Source organism: Charadrius vociferus, unplaced genomic scaffold (genome assembly GCF_000708025.1).
Source record: "Charadrius vociferus isolate BGI_N301 unplaced genomic scaffold, ASM70802v2 scaffold213, whole genome shotgun sequence".
In the NCBI taxonomy this organism is placed as follows: domain Eukaryota; kingdom Metazoa; phylum Chordata; class Aves; order Charadriiformes; family Charadriidae; genus Charadrius; species Charadrius vociferus.
The window spans coordinates 6,503,129-6,516,834 of record NW_009647828.1 but is presented as its reverse complement, the minus strand read 5'-3'; the positions used below and the strand labels follow the sequence as shown (position 1 = coordinate 6,516,834).

The 13,706-nt window shown below is 38.4% G+C and overlaps 1 protein-coding gene across 1 annotated transcript in view; it reads left to right on the top strand.

The window, feature by feature from the left end:
• Window positions 1–2,677: 2,677 nt before the first annotated feature.
• FAM53A (family with sequence similarity 53, member A) overlaps window positions 2,678–13,706 on the top strand; it is a 52,034-nt gene continuing 41,005 nt past the window's right edge. Inside the window, 3 exon segments of the mRNA XM_009882532.1 lie at window positions 2,678–2,941; window positions 10,784–10,838; window positions 13,629–13,706. The exon segment at window positions 13,629–13,706 is cut by the window's right edge and continues 5 nt beyond it. Of these exon segments, the coding sequence (XP_009880834.1) occupies window positions 2,864–2,941; window positions 10,784–10,838; window positions 13,629–13,706 (211 nt within the window). The 5' untranslated portion in view covers window positions 2,678–2,863.

Here is a 13,706-nt window from a genome sequence, read left to right as displayed (position 1 = left end):
GGTTGCACACTGTCAGAAAGGGCCTGAATAGTTGCAACTCTCAAGTATTACTTTCAGTATCTGGTAGGATGAAGAATGTGGATAACTGTACAACTCAGCTTAATTCTGACAGTGACATGCTGCTGTGATTTCGTTTGCCTCCCCTTTATCCTTTCATGCAACTGAATGTATTGGTTCGTTAAATAAAGACTAATATCCTTCTGTCTATTCTCTCCTTACTCTAGCTTGTATTATGCTGACTTAAAATTTCAGTGAAACATTTGGAGATTAGAAGAACTAAGTGAAATGTAACTATGTTATAGTTAACTGATTACAGATCAAAACCTTGTTCCTCCACTGTCTTTGGTAGTTTTATTGGATGTGCTTTTTTCCTTGTGGAAAAAAATCACACAAATTCCTACATGGCCTTTCCAAACAGAAAAGTTTTTGCTGAACTTTTCAGCTGGTTCTTAGTAGTAGCCTCTTAGTTGTGGAAATCTTAATCCTTAAAATGAATCTGAAAGTCTTTGTGCCAGTTACTAAGGTCCTCAGCTTCAGTATGTTTTCAGTCTGTATACGAACAATTTCTGTCCCCTAGTCAGCCTTTCTTTTGACTCCTACTCTGAATTTCTAGATCTAGTTTAAAATTCACCAGTTCTAAAAGGGACACTGCAATGTTTGATCACGCTATTCTGAATACTGCTCTGTTCACACTTCCTCTTAAACCTTCAGAGTGTTTCATGAACCACGCTTTGCTTTGGCAGAGGCTTACATTGAAAAGGGTATATGCAACTTTTACCAGTGAGAGTATGAAGTTGGGTGCTTTTGATATTTGATTTGGTGTAATTTCAGAACAAGATGTGGTAAATATTTCAAGTTGTTGGGTGCTTTCCTGAAAGACAGGACGCATTCAGTAAAAACAGACCAGTGGAATCTCCAGATATCTGGGTAGCATTACTTGTGGTTGAGGAGCACTGGTAAGCATCCTACCTTATAGCAAACAAAAGTGGATATGAGAATGAGACCAAAAGATGTGCAGAAATTATGACTGTGGGATAGCTCTCAGGCCTAAGCAGATGTAGCAGATGTTAACTGCTCATGTAGCAGACTTCTGTGAAGGTGAAATAGTGTATGGTTAGCATATGAAAATCATACTTAAGGATGTACTCAAAGGCAGTAGGTTTAAAAGATAATCTAACGTTATCACTAATGCTATTAATATCTTAGTTTTAAATGGATTTAACTCGGGTCATGGACTCAAGTGGCTTTTTTCTTGCTACTACTGGTGATTTAAAGAGCTGATAAGTAGCAGTGTGGAAAAGAGGCAATATTTTGTGGAAGCATTGATTTAAATTAATTTTCTGCTCTTCTCTTTTACTGTAGACTTTAAAACCTAGTGAATGAAAGTAAACTTCTGGTCCTAGCAGCATCAGTGTTCCTTCCCCAAGGCTTGTGTTGCTTTGTTTAAATTTGGAAATACCTGTGTGTGGATGTCTTCCCTTTTTTTATTCTATGAACAGTCACTGGATACGCTTGACCAACTTAAATCATAAGCAGTAATGGTTAATGCATGTCACTAATGGATCATAAGCATGAGTTGACGAAAGATGTTTTTGTTAACATAGAAAGGCAAAGTTTTGGGGTATTCGTTGAAGGTAATGTGAAGAAATTACAGTTAACACTAATGTAGACTTGGTTTTGAAAACTGGAAGTGAATTTGAGAACTGTGGTGAGCTCTAAAGACTTAATGATAGAAGAAGGAAGATGAAGAAGCTGTAGTCCTGTGGTTTTGTTCTGGTTCTTCTTGAGAACTGGAAGAATGAGGTGGAGTTGAGGAAAGTGTGGAGGCCCATTTGCTATGGGAAAAGTGACCAGCTAATAAAGACTTCTAGAGGACAGCGAGGAATGATACTGCAGCAGTTAAGGGTTACTGATGCTGAGGGAAGAAGAGAGAGAGGGGAAGAAATTATGTAGAGGATGGTTAGGGTAGAAAGAGGCAGCCAGTGAACCTATCACTTTCGATTTACATGACTGCTCACAGAATAAGGATATGTAAACTGTTGTCAGCGATGCTTTTATGTGTATGGTAATCTGTCCTGCTTACAAGTTTAAGGTCTAGTGTTTGCTGACAGGTAGCAATTGCGTAACCTTTAAAAAAGAAAAACCACAGGGAATATATTAAAAATAGCTGGGGGTTTGGAAAGTGGGTATAGGGTTTGAGCTACCCGCTGCTCCACTCTTCTTTTAAAAAGGACTTAGCAATGAAACTCTATGGTGGGATGTCTTAAAATGGCAAATAGTGTCTGACATACAGGACACTACAGTAAGTATCTGCATGTTTTATATGCTGTTCTAGTATGCCTGGCTAAGACTTCAGTAGTAGTTTAAATGAAGGAAAGCTTAAGTCTTTCTTTCTACCTTAGATAAAAATCCTAGGTGGAATCAGCTTAGTAGTAGAAAATGGCCAAATAATATCCTGGTCTTTACTATGTATGAGTCTTATCTCCCTTCTGAAGTTGTAATCAACAAAAATCTCAACAGGAGTATTCTTTCATGATTAGGGACTTGTAATCTGAAAAGGCAGGCAGTAGCACTAGTCACAGAGCAGTATACTTGCATAAATGAATAGTCCAAACATGAGTCCTGTTACTACAACACTAATTATGATATATGCAATTTTTCTGACTACTTCCTTTTTCTGCCCCAATTTTACAGAAAATCAGACATGATACACTGACAGCATTTGGAAATAAACTTTGGCAATAAGATGGAAGCATAAATCTCAAGACTTTAAACTAAAACAGAAATGGCTCATGAGTATTGAAACAAGAGACCGAAGAGCCTCCAACACTTCCGTGTGAGCAGTGGAAAAGGAACAACTACCATGGTAACACTAATAACAGAAAAGCTGCAGAACCAGAGCTTGGATGATCTGACGTGTAAAACATACAATATTAATCTGGTAAGTATCTACCAAAATAACATGTAAATGTGAAATGCAAAGTAGATTAAAAGTAACTCAAAGCTACATAACAAATTCAAGAATGTAGATCAGCCAGAACTCAGCCATTTAAGTTAAAACTGGTTTGCAAGGTGGATGAGAGTTTTAAGGGGGGGGAAAAAGTGAAACTTCAGTGATGATGCTTCCTGAAGTGATGCTTTCCTATTTTAATGATCTTTTTAACATTACAGCTTCCCGTTAAATAACTAGCGAAAAACCTGTTCTCTTCACATAATAAAGTGTTCTAATGACTGAAAAGAACTATCACAGTTCTTAGGATTCCTTTTTCCCCTAACGAAAACCAGAAGTACTGTTATGTGTTGAAGTTTTCTTCACTTTCACGTGCCTGATATCTGACAACAATATTTAGTTTCAAAAATCAATGACCACCATGTAGGTAACTACCAGCTCTGGGCGCAAGGAGAATAGGTCATCAGGTAAACATAGTTGAAAGTCAGGTTACTGACTACCAGACTGTTGCTGATGCTAGTAGCTCCTTGCTTTATCAGTGTGTCAGACGCCTGGTGCTCTGAAAAGCTTTGGAATATTTACTGGGTTATTTTCTGCTGGTTTAGTCTGTGGGTCTGTGGTGTAGTTCCAGTATGCTATTCAGACACTTCTGAATCTCACTGGTGAATTGAACTATTACCTCTACACCAGAGTGAATAATGCAAAGTAGTCTCTGGCCAATTTTGGGTTCCCACCTGAGAACCCTGAGACTGTATTCTTCATCTAATGCACTAGCCTTGTTTCACTGACCTGAGTTGCAATGGCACCCTTCTGTAGATCAAACTTTAGGATACCGATGTGACACAAAAAAAATTAGTTTGACTAAATGTCAAAGTATTGTTCAACTCTAGTTCTATTACTTTTTTAAATAGTAAATAATGCAAGCATTGAACCTGAAGTATCATAGAATGGTTTAGGTTGGAAGGGACCTTGAAGATCATGGAGTTCCAACCCCCCTGCCATAGGCAGGGACACCTCCCACTAGACCAGGTTGCTTAAAGCCCCGTCCAGCCTGGCCTTGGACTCCTCCAGTGATAGGGCCTCAACAACCTCTCTGGGCAACCTGTTCCAGTGCCTCACCACCCTTACAGTGAAAAATTTCTTCCTAATGTTTAATCTAAACCTGCCCTCTTCCAGTTTGAAGCCTTTCTCCCTTGTCCTATCGCTACATGCCCTAGTAAAAAGTAAAGTCCTTCCCCAGCTCTCCTGTAGGCCCCCTTTAGGTACTGGAAGGCTGCAATAAGATCTCCCCAGAGCCTTCTCTTCTCCAGGCTGAACAGCCCCAGCTCTCTCAGCCTCTCCTCACAGGAGAGCTGCTCCAGCCCTCGGATCATCCTCATGGCCCTCCTCTGGACGCGCTCCAGCAGGTCCATGTCCTTATGTTGGGAACTCCAGAGCTGGATACAGTACTCCAGGTGGGGTCTCATGAGAGTGGAGTAGAGGGGCAGAATCACCTCCTTTGACCTGCTGGCCACACTTCTGATGCAGCCCAGGATGCAGTTGGCCTTCTGGGCTGCGATCGCACATTAATGGCTCATGTTGAGCTTCTTGTCAATCAGCACACCCAGGTTCTTCTCTCAGGACTGCTCTCCAGCCATTCCCCACCAAGCCTGTATTTGTGCTTGGGATTGCCCCGTCCCAGATGTAGGACCTTGCACTTGGCCTTGTTGAACTGCCTGAGGTTGGCTTGGGCCCACAAGTACGTTCAATTACTTTAACGCTAAGATTCTGCCTCTGTTGTAACTTGAACTTGAGTAGCTGAACTGCTTCCTTATTTACACCAAAACCCCAAACTGGGTGAAGCATATCCTGAATGCAGCAGACATTGTGCACAAGCACCTGCAATTCTCGTATGTGAAGTGCATGACCCTTTGCCCAATAGTCTAATAGTAGACATTAATCAGGTGGTTTTATTTTTAAAACTGTAACAGTTCCATTTAAAGTTCTTCTGGTAACTTCCCTGTTTTTACTATCTTCACCTTAAATATGTACTGTTCTTGAAAGGCATATATAAGGTCTTGGAATGCTGTTAACTCTTAGAAGTGCTTACTCAGCTTGTGTTTCTTTCAGCTAGCTTGATGAAGCACTTGGGATACGCAGTTTGTAGGGGAATCTACTGTATTCTTGAACTGTCAAACGCATCACTCTTAACTAAACTCTGGGCCTAGATGTGAGCCAGTGGTAACCTGTAGGGGTGCTTGCCTTTAAACTTGTAGCGGCAGCTTGTAATTTCTAGTTTTGGAGGCACTGAAGTTTGCATAAATTTGGAAATTGAGCTGCCTTTTTACTGATAGTTCCTTTAGGTTTTGGACCAGAGACTTGTAAGAGCAGAGAAGGATGTATTCCTGCTTTTACACTGTGTGGAGTCTATACAGGCGTGTTGGCATGCTGTAATGTGTTGTAGTTGGTTGTTTTTTATTCCTGTCCTTATCTGTACTTACAGTAAAACATGAAAAAGAATGAGTGGAGTAGAAAATGACAGATGATGTCTCATCAGTGGTTTCGTCCTCATCCTTCTCCTGCTCCTCTCATCCATTAATCTTTCAAGTAATTGGTTTTGTAAATGCTTTAGTTCTTGCAAAAAAATAAAAAAGGTTCTGAGGACAGGGACAGGTTCTGTTTGTACACAATGGCAGCTTGAAAAAATGTGGAAATCATGAAGTGAGGTGTGGAAATGCAGAAGCAAGTGTGGATAAAAGTGTGCAATTAGGTTATTCCCTACTAAAAAGGATTAATGGGAGCAAAAGATGGCTTCTTGACTAAAACGTGATACCTAAGATGATAACAAGTATGCTTTTTTCCCCAAGTGAAGATAACTGCTAAATTTTAATAAGGGAAGACGACTGCTAGTGAGGGTCTTGAATCAGCTCTAGAACATCTAGGCTTTTTGGCAAGAATTTCAGGTTAATGCTGTAGTTTCTTCCAATAGCAACAGTAATTTAGACCATTTCTGAAATGGTCTTGCCTGCACCTTTCATTACTTGTACTGGCACAAAGTTCTGTGGGACCATGTGATAAATCATCTTGTGAGCTGATCAAGGATTAAGAGTAACCTGTCTTGCCCAGGTTAACATTAACCCTTATCAGTTTTAGGATCCCTTTCACAGTGCATGTGCACAAGTGCTTGTCTTGGCACAAGTAGGTAAAATAGCTGGGGAAAAGCTGTTCTGTAATACAGCTCATAAATAAGGGTTGTAAAAGAAAGAAAGAGTAGCTCTTTCAAAGCTATTTGCTTTCCAGCTACCCAAGCTGAGCATAAAGGCAACATGTATAGGACATAGTACGCTTTTTTGTTTGTGTAACCTGTATGATGACCAAGTACCTTTCTTTATCTGCTGCCTGAGTATTTTGTAAAATACTGGCTGTAGCTTCTCTTACTGCTCTGTTAAATGACACACTAATTTTCTAAGCTAATGTAGTTCTTTTGGCTGGTGCGTGCTCAGTTTTGTGCAGTCTAGTGCTGTACCTGCCTTCAGAAAAAACCTCACAAACGATTTAGTTTCCTGCTGTAAAAGCAGGAAGGTTGTCCCAAGCTTTTATCTCAAGTGGGGATTGCAGCTCACAAGGTAGAATGGTATCCCTGGTTGGTTGACTCTACTTCACAACTGTGAGATGTTCTGTGAGCATATTTTGGCTTTCATGAGTTGTCAGCATCATTAAATCAAATAATTGGTCTCTATTTCCTTCAACATCTCTTGAATCTTAAGAGTCTTGAGGGTTTTTCTGTATGTTGTGCCTAAGCTTGTACTTCTTTTGGTGTTTGTGTAGAAGCTACTATTGGCTTGTGAAGTAACAGTGCGAGAGATGCAAGACTTCAAGGTGTGGTATTAAGAAGGGAATGCGAGCATCTCCCGACAGGTGTTTGTGGAAGGAAGCTCTACTATAGACTTCTCTGTGCTTGTAGGTTTTCATTATCTTTAATTTTTATGAAGCTGGCTTGTGTTAAAAGACTTAAAATTAGGATGACTTGCTTGGATGGAAAGCCACCAGCCAAAAGACTTGAAGGCCAAGATGTGACTTGACTTAATTGCTTTTTTCAGATTCTGAGAAAAGGTCAAATGCTTCTCTGCTACTTCCTACCTAGTCATATTTGGGTATTTGGTAGAGAGATGGAGGTCTGACATGGCCTGTTCAAACAATGAAAGTCATGTCTGTATGGTGGTGGTTAAATTAGTACTTGAATAGTAAACTCTAGCTTTCCCATGGCTTGGGAGGAATTCTGATAAATTGGAAGAGTTTCAAATATATTCGGAAACTGGAGAAAATGCCTTGAAATGACAGAAATTAATTTTAAAATTATAAAGATCAACAAGTCATTCTGAAAATAGTGAGGAGGATAGCACAGGCTGTGGAGTTTTTCATGTAGTAGATTGGAGAGCATGTGGAAAAATAGCCAGAATTATTTTTGTTACAGCTGGTTTCTGCTAGCAAAGAACACTTTTTAAATTAGTGATGTAAATTATAATTCATTGTGAGTCTCGATTTCGTGCCTCTTCCATTTGATTAGTTTAAGACTAGGTGCCTTTTTAAGTGAATATTTTAGCAAAAGAACAGCTGCTAAGGTTCAGTAGACCAAGTAAAACTTGCAACACTGTCCTAAATACCATACCATGCAATGCTACCCCTTTGAGCATAGTATCTCCAAATGCACAAGAGGTTCTACTTTTGAACAAGTATTTCAAAATAGACTTATGTTCTTGCATGAAGCAAACAGTTCCAACCTTGACTGAAACTTATGGTTTCATTGTTTTGTATCTCTCTAACTACCTTAAAACTTAGGGTTATTTTTTTTCTGGAAAGTTTTCAAGAGGCATCAGATCTTGGTATTTTTTAACATCCATTTAAAAAGCAGTAGTTGGAAGATGGAGGGACATGCATGACATCTTGAGTGTCCTCTTTAGTAAAATGACCTGGTTGAGTAACTTGGCCTTATTCTAAGGAAGATTTCCTTCACACAGAGGGTAGGGTACTTCCCTGTCAAGGTTCTTAGCAGTTGCAATCTCTTCTCGAGTATAGTCATTAAAAAAAAAAAAGCTCTTCATTCAGGAAGCTTCAGGTAGATCATAGCACAAAGGGAATGAATGGGGGAGGGTAGAGCGTAGCCAACCCAGGAGAGCTGATAAACTGGTTCAATGCTCTTTTACAGTAATATCTAGTTGGACTTCTGCCATGTGCTGTATAGATAAAGATCCTCCCTCCTATAAACAATTTACAGCCTCATAGTCTAATCAAGTTTGGACTTTCAGATATTAAAATACTTGGAAAGACTATCTGGTAGTGTATTTTTAGTTTCAGTTATAGAATGCCAAGTATATATATCATAAGGGAGATTCTTTACTTATTGTCCCCTTAATCACCCCTTATTTCAGACCTTGAACCCTTACTGGAAATGGTGCAGCTTACTGTCCCTTTTCTGCATGTGATGTCATGTGTGACATTCTTAGTGAGGATTTTTGATCTCAATATCCAAAGAATTACCACTTTTTTGTAACTTACCAGGATTCTGTATAAACAATCATTTAAGAAGTTGTAGTTGTAATATCTCTACTTTCTTGTAGAACTGAGCACTGACTTAACTAGAAGCTGATCAGAAATAGCTGTAAGGGACAGGGTTGGTGTCTGTGTTAAAGAACCAAATTGCAATCATTCTCTGGAATACAGATAGTTTATGTGTATGCGATCTCAGTTTTTCCATGCCCCCTTTAAAAAATGCTTTCAGTGCTTTGCAGCTGTCAAAGATGTAGTGGTTCAGTCTCTACCTGATGGACAAGGCTTTTCAAGGTGGTTAAAATGCAAGTAATTAATTAACTTAGGCAATCGTGAGGAGGACCTTGTTAAAGATGCATTTGGCTGAAAGCTATTTGTAAAAACTAAATATCGGTCTAATAATTGCCACATGGGATTGTCGTTGGCATCCAAGATCTCAGCCTATGTGAATAGTCTTTTAAACATCCCTAATTATTATGTTATGATTAAATCATTCTTGCTGCCCACTTTCATGTGGTTCAAGATATGTTAGCTTTAAGACTTTTTGACATGGAATTCTGTTCCAAAAATGAATTTTCCTGAGCTGTTATCTGATAGCTGAACAGATTGGTATTGCCTTTCATTTGGGGAAAACTGGAGAGGGAGGAATTTGCTGAAAAACCCTATCTTTAAGTCTCTTTATTTTGTTTGTTTCTCCTTCAGGGACAGCTGAAATGTAACTATTAGTGTTGTTTTAATGTGCCCTTGTGTTCTATATGATACCTTAGTAGTTGTTTATAATAAACTATTGATACTAACTTTTAAAATGTGTATACTATGTAACTGGTAACTGCAGTTATGAAAAGCAAACTTGTGAAAGTGACTGCTGCTCCAGCTGTCAAGTTGCAGACTTCAGATGGCTTGAATAGGGCTAATTAACTGTAAGTCCAATGGAGATTCAAACTTGGGGGTTCTGCTGTTTACTTAAGGTGGCCTTCTTTAAAAGGAAGTTAAAATGCATCTACAGATGCAAATGTAGATTAAAAATCAAATGGCTTGTCTTGCATGCAGATGTTGATTAAAAAAAAAAATTAAAAATCTGATTGCTGTCCTGTCCTTTCAGTTCCATTATTTCCTCCCTCTAAAACAATAGCACCAAGAGAATATTACCAGAGCTTAGCATTTGTATCTTGTACATGGGGCTCAAGGATATAAAGTTGTCACTAGCACTCCATGTGTTGCTACACAGCAAGAAAGAAAAGCTTTGTAGCCCGAGGATGTTTGTTTAAAAATTGACTTGGTATCTGGAAAGGAAGCGTATGTACAATGCTATCTTCTCTGGCTATACACAAAAAACAATGTTCACATAAAGTGTGTTGCTCTCTTTTTAAAGCAATCTTCCTCTCCATCCTGAGGTGATGATGGGGGAATAAATAATGACTCCTGGGCTCTGATGGAAACTTAAGCCATTTATTTATAACTATTATAGGAGGGTGGGTAGCAAGCTCTATTCTTTGAGAAATCTATGCCCTTTAAGAGTGCCTTTGTAGTAATATTTTCTAGGTAAAATTAGTTAAGAAAATAAAAACCATTCTCTGTACGAAGTTGTCTTACTGTGCAGTTGCTTCTGATGAAGCTTAATCATAAATTCTGAAGCCCTTTAGGCACAAGCCTTGTTTTAGGCATGGCTTTTGTATTGTCTGAGTAGTGAACGCTTGCCAATAAATTATTTCAATAACTGCTAGTCTGCAGAAGGTGATTTTTTTGGATAGGAAAGATTTTTTTTAACGGTTTTTGTACTTCGATAAATAAGAAAACATCCCGCTACACTGATTCTAAGTAGTAAAGTCTGATTTGGGCAGTAGTCATTCTAGACATCTTTTAAGAGTTTGTATACTTAATTTAGATAAAGCTATTCCTGTCTCTTAGTTTAAGATGAAGTGTTCTGCTTTTTACCCTTAAGATTGAAAATGGAAACTCAATTGTCAGACTGTAATTTTCCCTCCACTGAAATGAGAATTGTATCAAAGCTTTTTCATTAAGGGTGAATTATCACTCTTAATTTTGCAGTTTATTTACATGGGATAATGTTGCAACTCTTGAAACAGTTTGATACTTAGCAATATATCGGAAAACATAACAAATAGATGCCAGAGGTTTTATTTAGAAAGATCAGCTGTTCAGGAATTTCTTCAAGATACCCAGCAAAACCCCATCTTTTTAAAGACGTTGTTAAATGCACATATAGGGAAACTGAAAACTGCATGCAGTTTCCTTGGGGTGTATGGTCTTTCACACGGTTAAAACTTTTTTTCTGATTAATTTCAGTACTCATCTGAGAAGCTGAACAAAAGTGGCAGCTTGTTCCCTTTCGAAATCCACGGTAAGTTCTTCAGAAACCTTAGCTGTGGTTTGCTGAGGTAATTGGTATAGCAAGCAGCCTTTCTTTTGTAAATAAGGTGAGGGGGATGGAGCATGCTGTTGTAGAGCCTGCTGGTTTAAGCTGGTCTTTCAACAATACTGGGAATAGCTGGTTGTTAGTTTTGTACTTGTGATCTGCTTTGCATAGTAAAAGCCCTTGTAACACTCTTTTTTTTTTTTTTTTTTTGGTTCAATATCTGCTGTGGTGTACAGAAGCACAGCAATGCTGTTTTTCATGCTAAACATCTCTTCAGGTTCCTCAGCTAGCAGAAAGCTCTCACATCTTTACACACCTTACATGCTTTGCTACGTAGAATATCCAGCTTGATGCGAACCATAAGGCAAAGTCCAGTGCCTTCATACAAGTGTTACTTGCTTTTCCCCCTTGATCCTATTAGAATAAGGGTAAATTGTATCTAGCAGAAAATAAAAATGCCAGTTATTGATATGCAAACTTTGTACTGCTTTATTAAGGGATGGACTTGAAATTTTGCGTGTTCTGTTGTGTCTTTAAGCGTGGAGGACTTTTTATTTGCTCAGTGGGATTCCCCGTAAAATGTGAATCTTGGTTTGTGTGAGGTTTCAAAGGGAAATGGTATTTTATTTTAAATACCATTGCCATGTAAGAATTGAAACACATGCGCAACTCTTGACTTTTTTTACAGTGAAGTTTAAACCAACCTCCCAGCCTGGGAGAAAGCTTCCTAAGGATTTTTAAAAATCAGCCCAGTCTAAGCTAGCCAATTGTCCTACAGTAGATGCTAGGAGTTTCAAACATTATCTGGATCCCATTGTGTTGGCTATTTTACTTGCATTGAATTATGGATGGTCCCTGCCTTGAAGAGCTTACATGCTTAAGGCAAAGCACAGTATGTGGTTGTACCCATCTGAAAGAATGGAGGAGGAAGGACAGAGGAATTCTAGCAGAAAATAAAAATGCCAGTTATTGATATGCAAACTTTGTACTGCTTTATTAAGGGATGGACTTGAAATTTTGCGTGTTCTGTTGTGTCTTTAAGCGTGGAGGACTTTTTATTTGCTCAGTGGGATTCCCCGTAAAATGTGAATCTTGGTTTGTGTGAGGTTTCAAAGGGAAATGGTATTTTATTTTAAATACCATTGCCATGTAAGAATTGAAAACACATGCGCAACTCTTGACTTTTTTTACAGTGAAGTTTAAACCAACCTCCCAGCCTGGGAGAAAGCTTCCTAAGGATTTTTAAAAATCAGCCCAGTCTAAGCTAGCCAATTGTCCTACAGTAGATGCTAGGAGTTTCAAACATTATCTGGATCCCATTGTGTTGGCTATTTTACTTGCATTGAATTATGGATGGTCCCTGCCTTGAAGAGCTTACATGCTTAAGGCAAAGCACAGTATGTGGTTGTACCCATCTGAAAGAATGGAGGAGGAAGGACAGAGGAATTCTAATAAAACATGTTGTTTGAATAGGCCAGCTGTCTGCACAGTTAAATGATTTTGAGACAATAGGGTGTTCTTTAAATAAGATCCAAATAAACAGGATAATCCATGACATACTTTAGGCATGGAACATGTACAACTATTTGGGTTTGCAACTTTTAAAGCTACTCAGCAAATTTCTTATCTGTTGATTACTCTAAAACTTAATTTAGACAGCCAACTATAAGAATACACAAGTATTTGATGTTTAGGCTATATCTAGGTTCTTAAAATAGGCGTAGAAAAGAAACTTGATATTTTAAATATTTTTTTTTTTCTTCAAAGCCGGGATAAGTGAAACTTACTTGGCTAATTGGTTTAAATTAGCAAATTTTCTAACCAAGCATGAAGCACTGTTAACTGGCCAACAGTTTTGCTGCTTTTCAATTTGCAAATCCAAAGTCTGCTGTAGTTCTTCTTACACTTCATTGTATAATGTGGAGGAACAGCTGTAAAATGTGCAGAATGTTCTCAAAGAAATGCATTACAAAAGAGTGAGAGGCTTTGCTGGCAGACTGCTTTTAACCCAGCATTGCCACTTCAGATGAGAAGTTGTGCACTATGGGTTATGTCTGTATTCACAGTAAAACTTGCAGGAGGTTCTTAAGGGATAGTCACTTATTTTTATGCATTGAATTAAGGTAATTTTTTTCCTACACTTTGAATATAAGCAAAAAAGGAAACAATCTGCAGTCTGATTTAACTTTATACTGTTTCTACTTTAAAGCTTTTCACACCACAGAATGTGAACACCCATCTCTGAGACACTTGTTTAGTAACGTATTCTTAATAAAAGAGCGTAACAGCCAAATGAAGGAGAGCAGTCTATGAAAAGATTATCCTGCTCTTCTATTTGGGGAAAAAAAAAAACATTCCCTGGTGGGTTCTCACATTACTTGTTAATCCATTTTGGCTGTACCTTAGGCTGTTCAAAGTTACAGATTTTAATTGTGGTATATGCTGTGCACTAGGAAGCAGGTAAGGAAGCTGTCCCTGTTGCTCACTAAGAAACACAGTGCTGTAGTCTTTCAGTGTACAGGAAGAAGCATTAACAAAGTACATACGGTAATGCCTGGATTGGCTCCTGAAATACTTTGGTAAATCTTGGTTTTGGAATTTACTGCCTTTTTAAAGATGAATATGTAACTATAGTGGGAAATTTTGATTAGGAGCTGGGTATTTGTCACTCATGTTTCTAAACTTGAGTTTGATTCCTGGTTTTACATTAAACTAGGTTTGAAACAAATTGTCCTTTTTCTTTGCATCTTTAACCTGTATCTCTTTTCTTTTCAGAAGAGAGCCCTTGGAAAGCTTTAAATGGGGGTTGCCCAATCCAGACTGACACAACACGGAATTCCGCATACTCTTTCC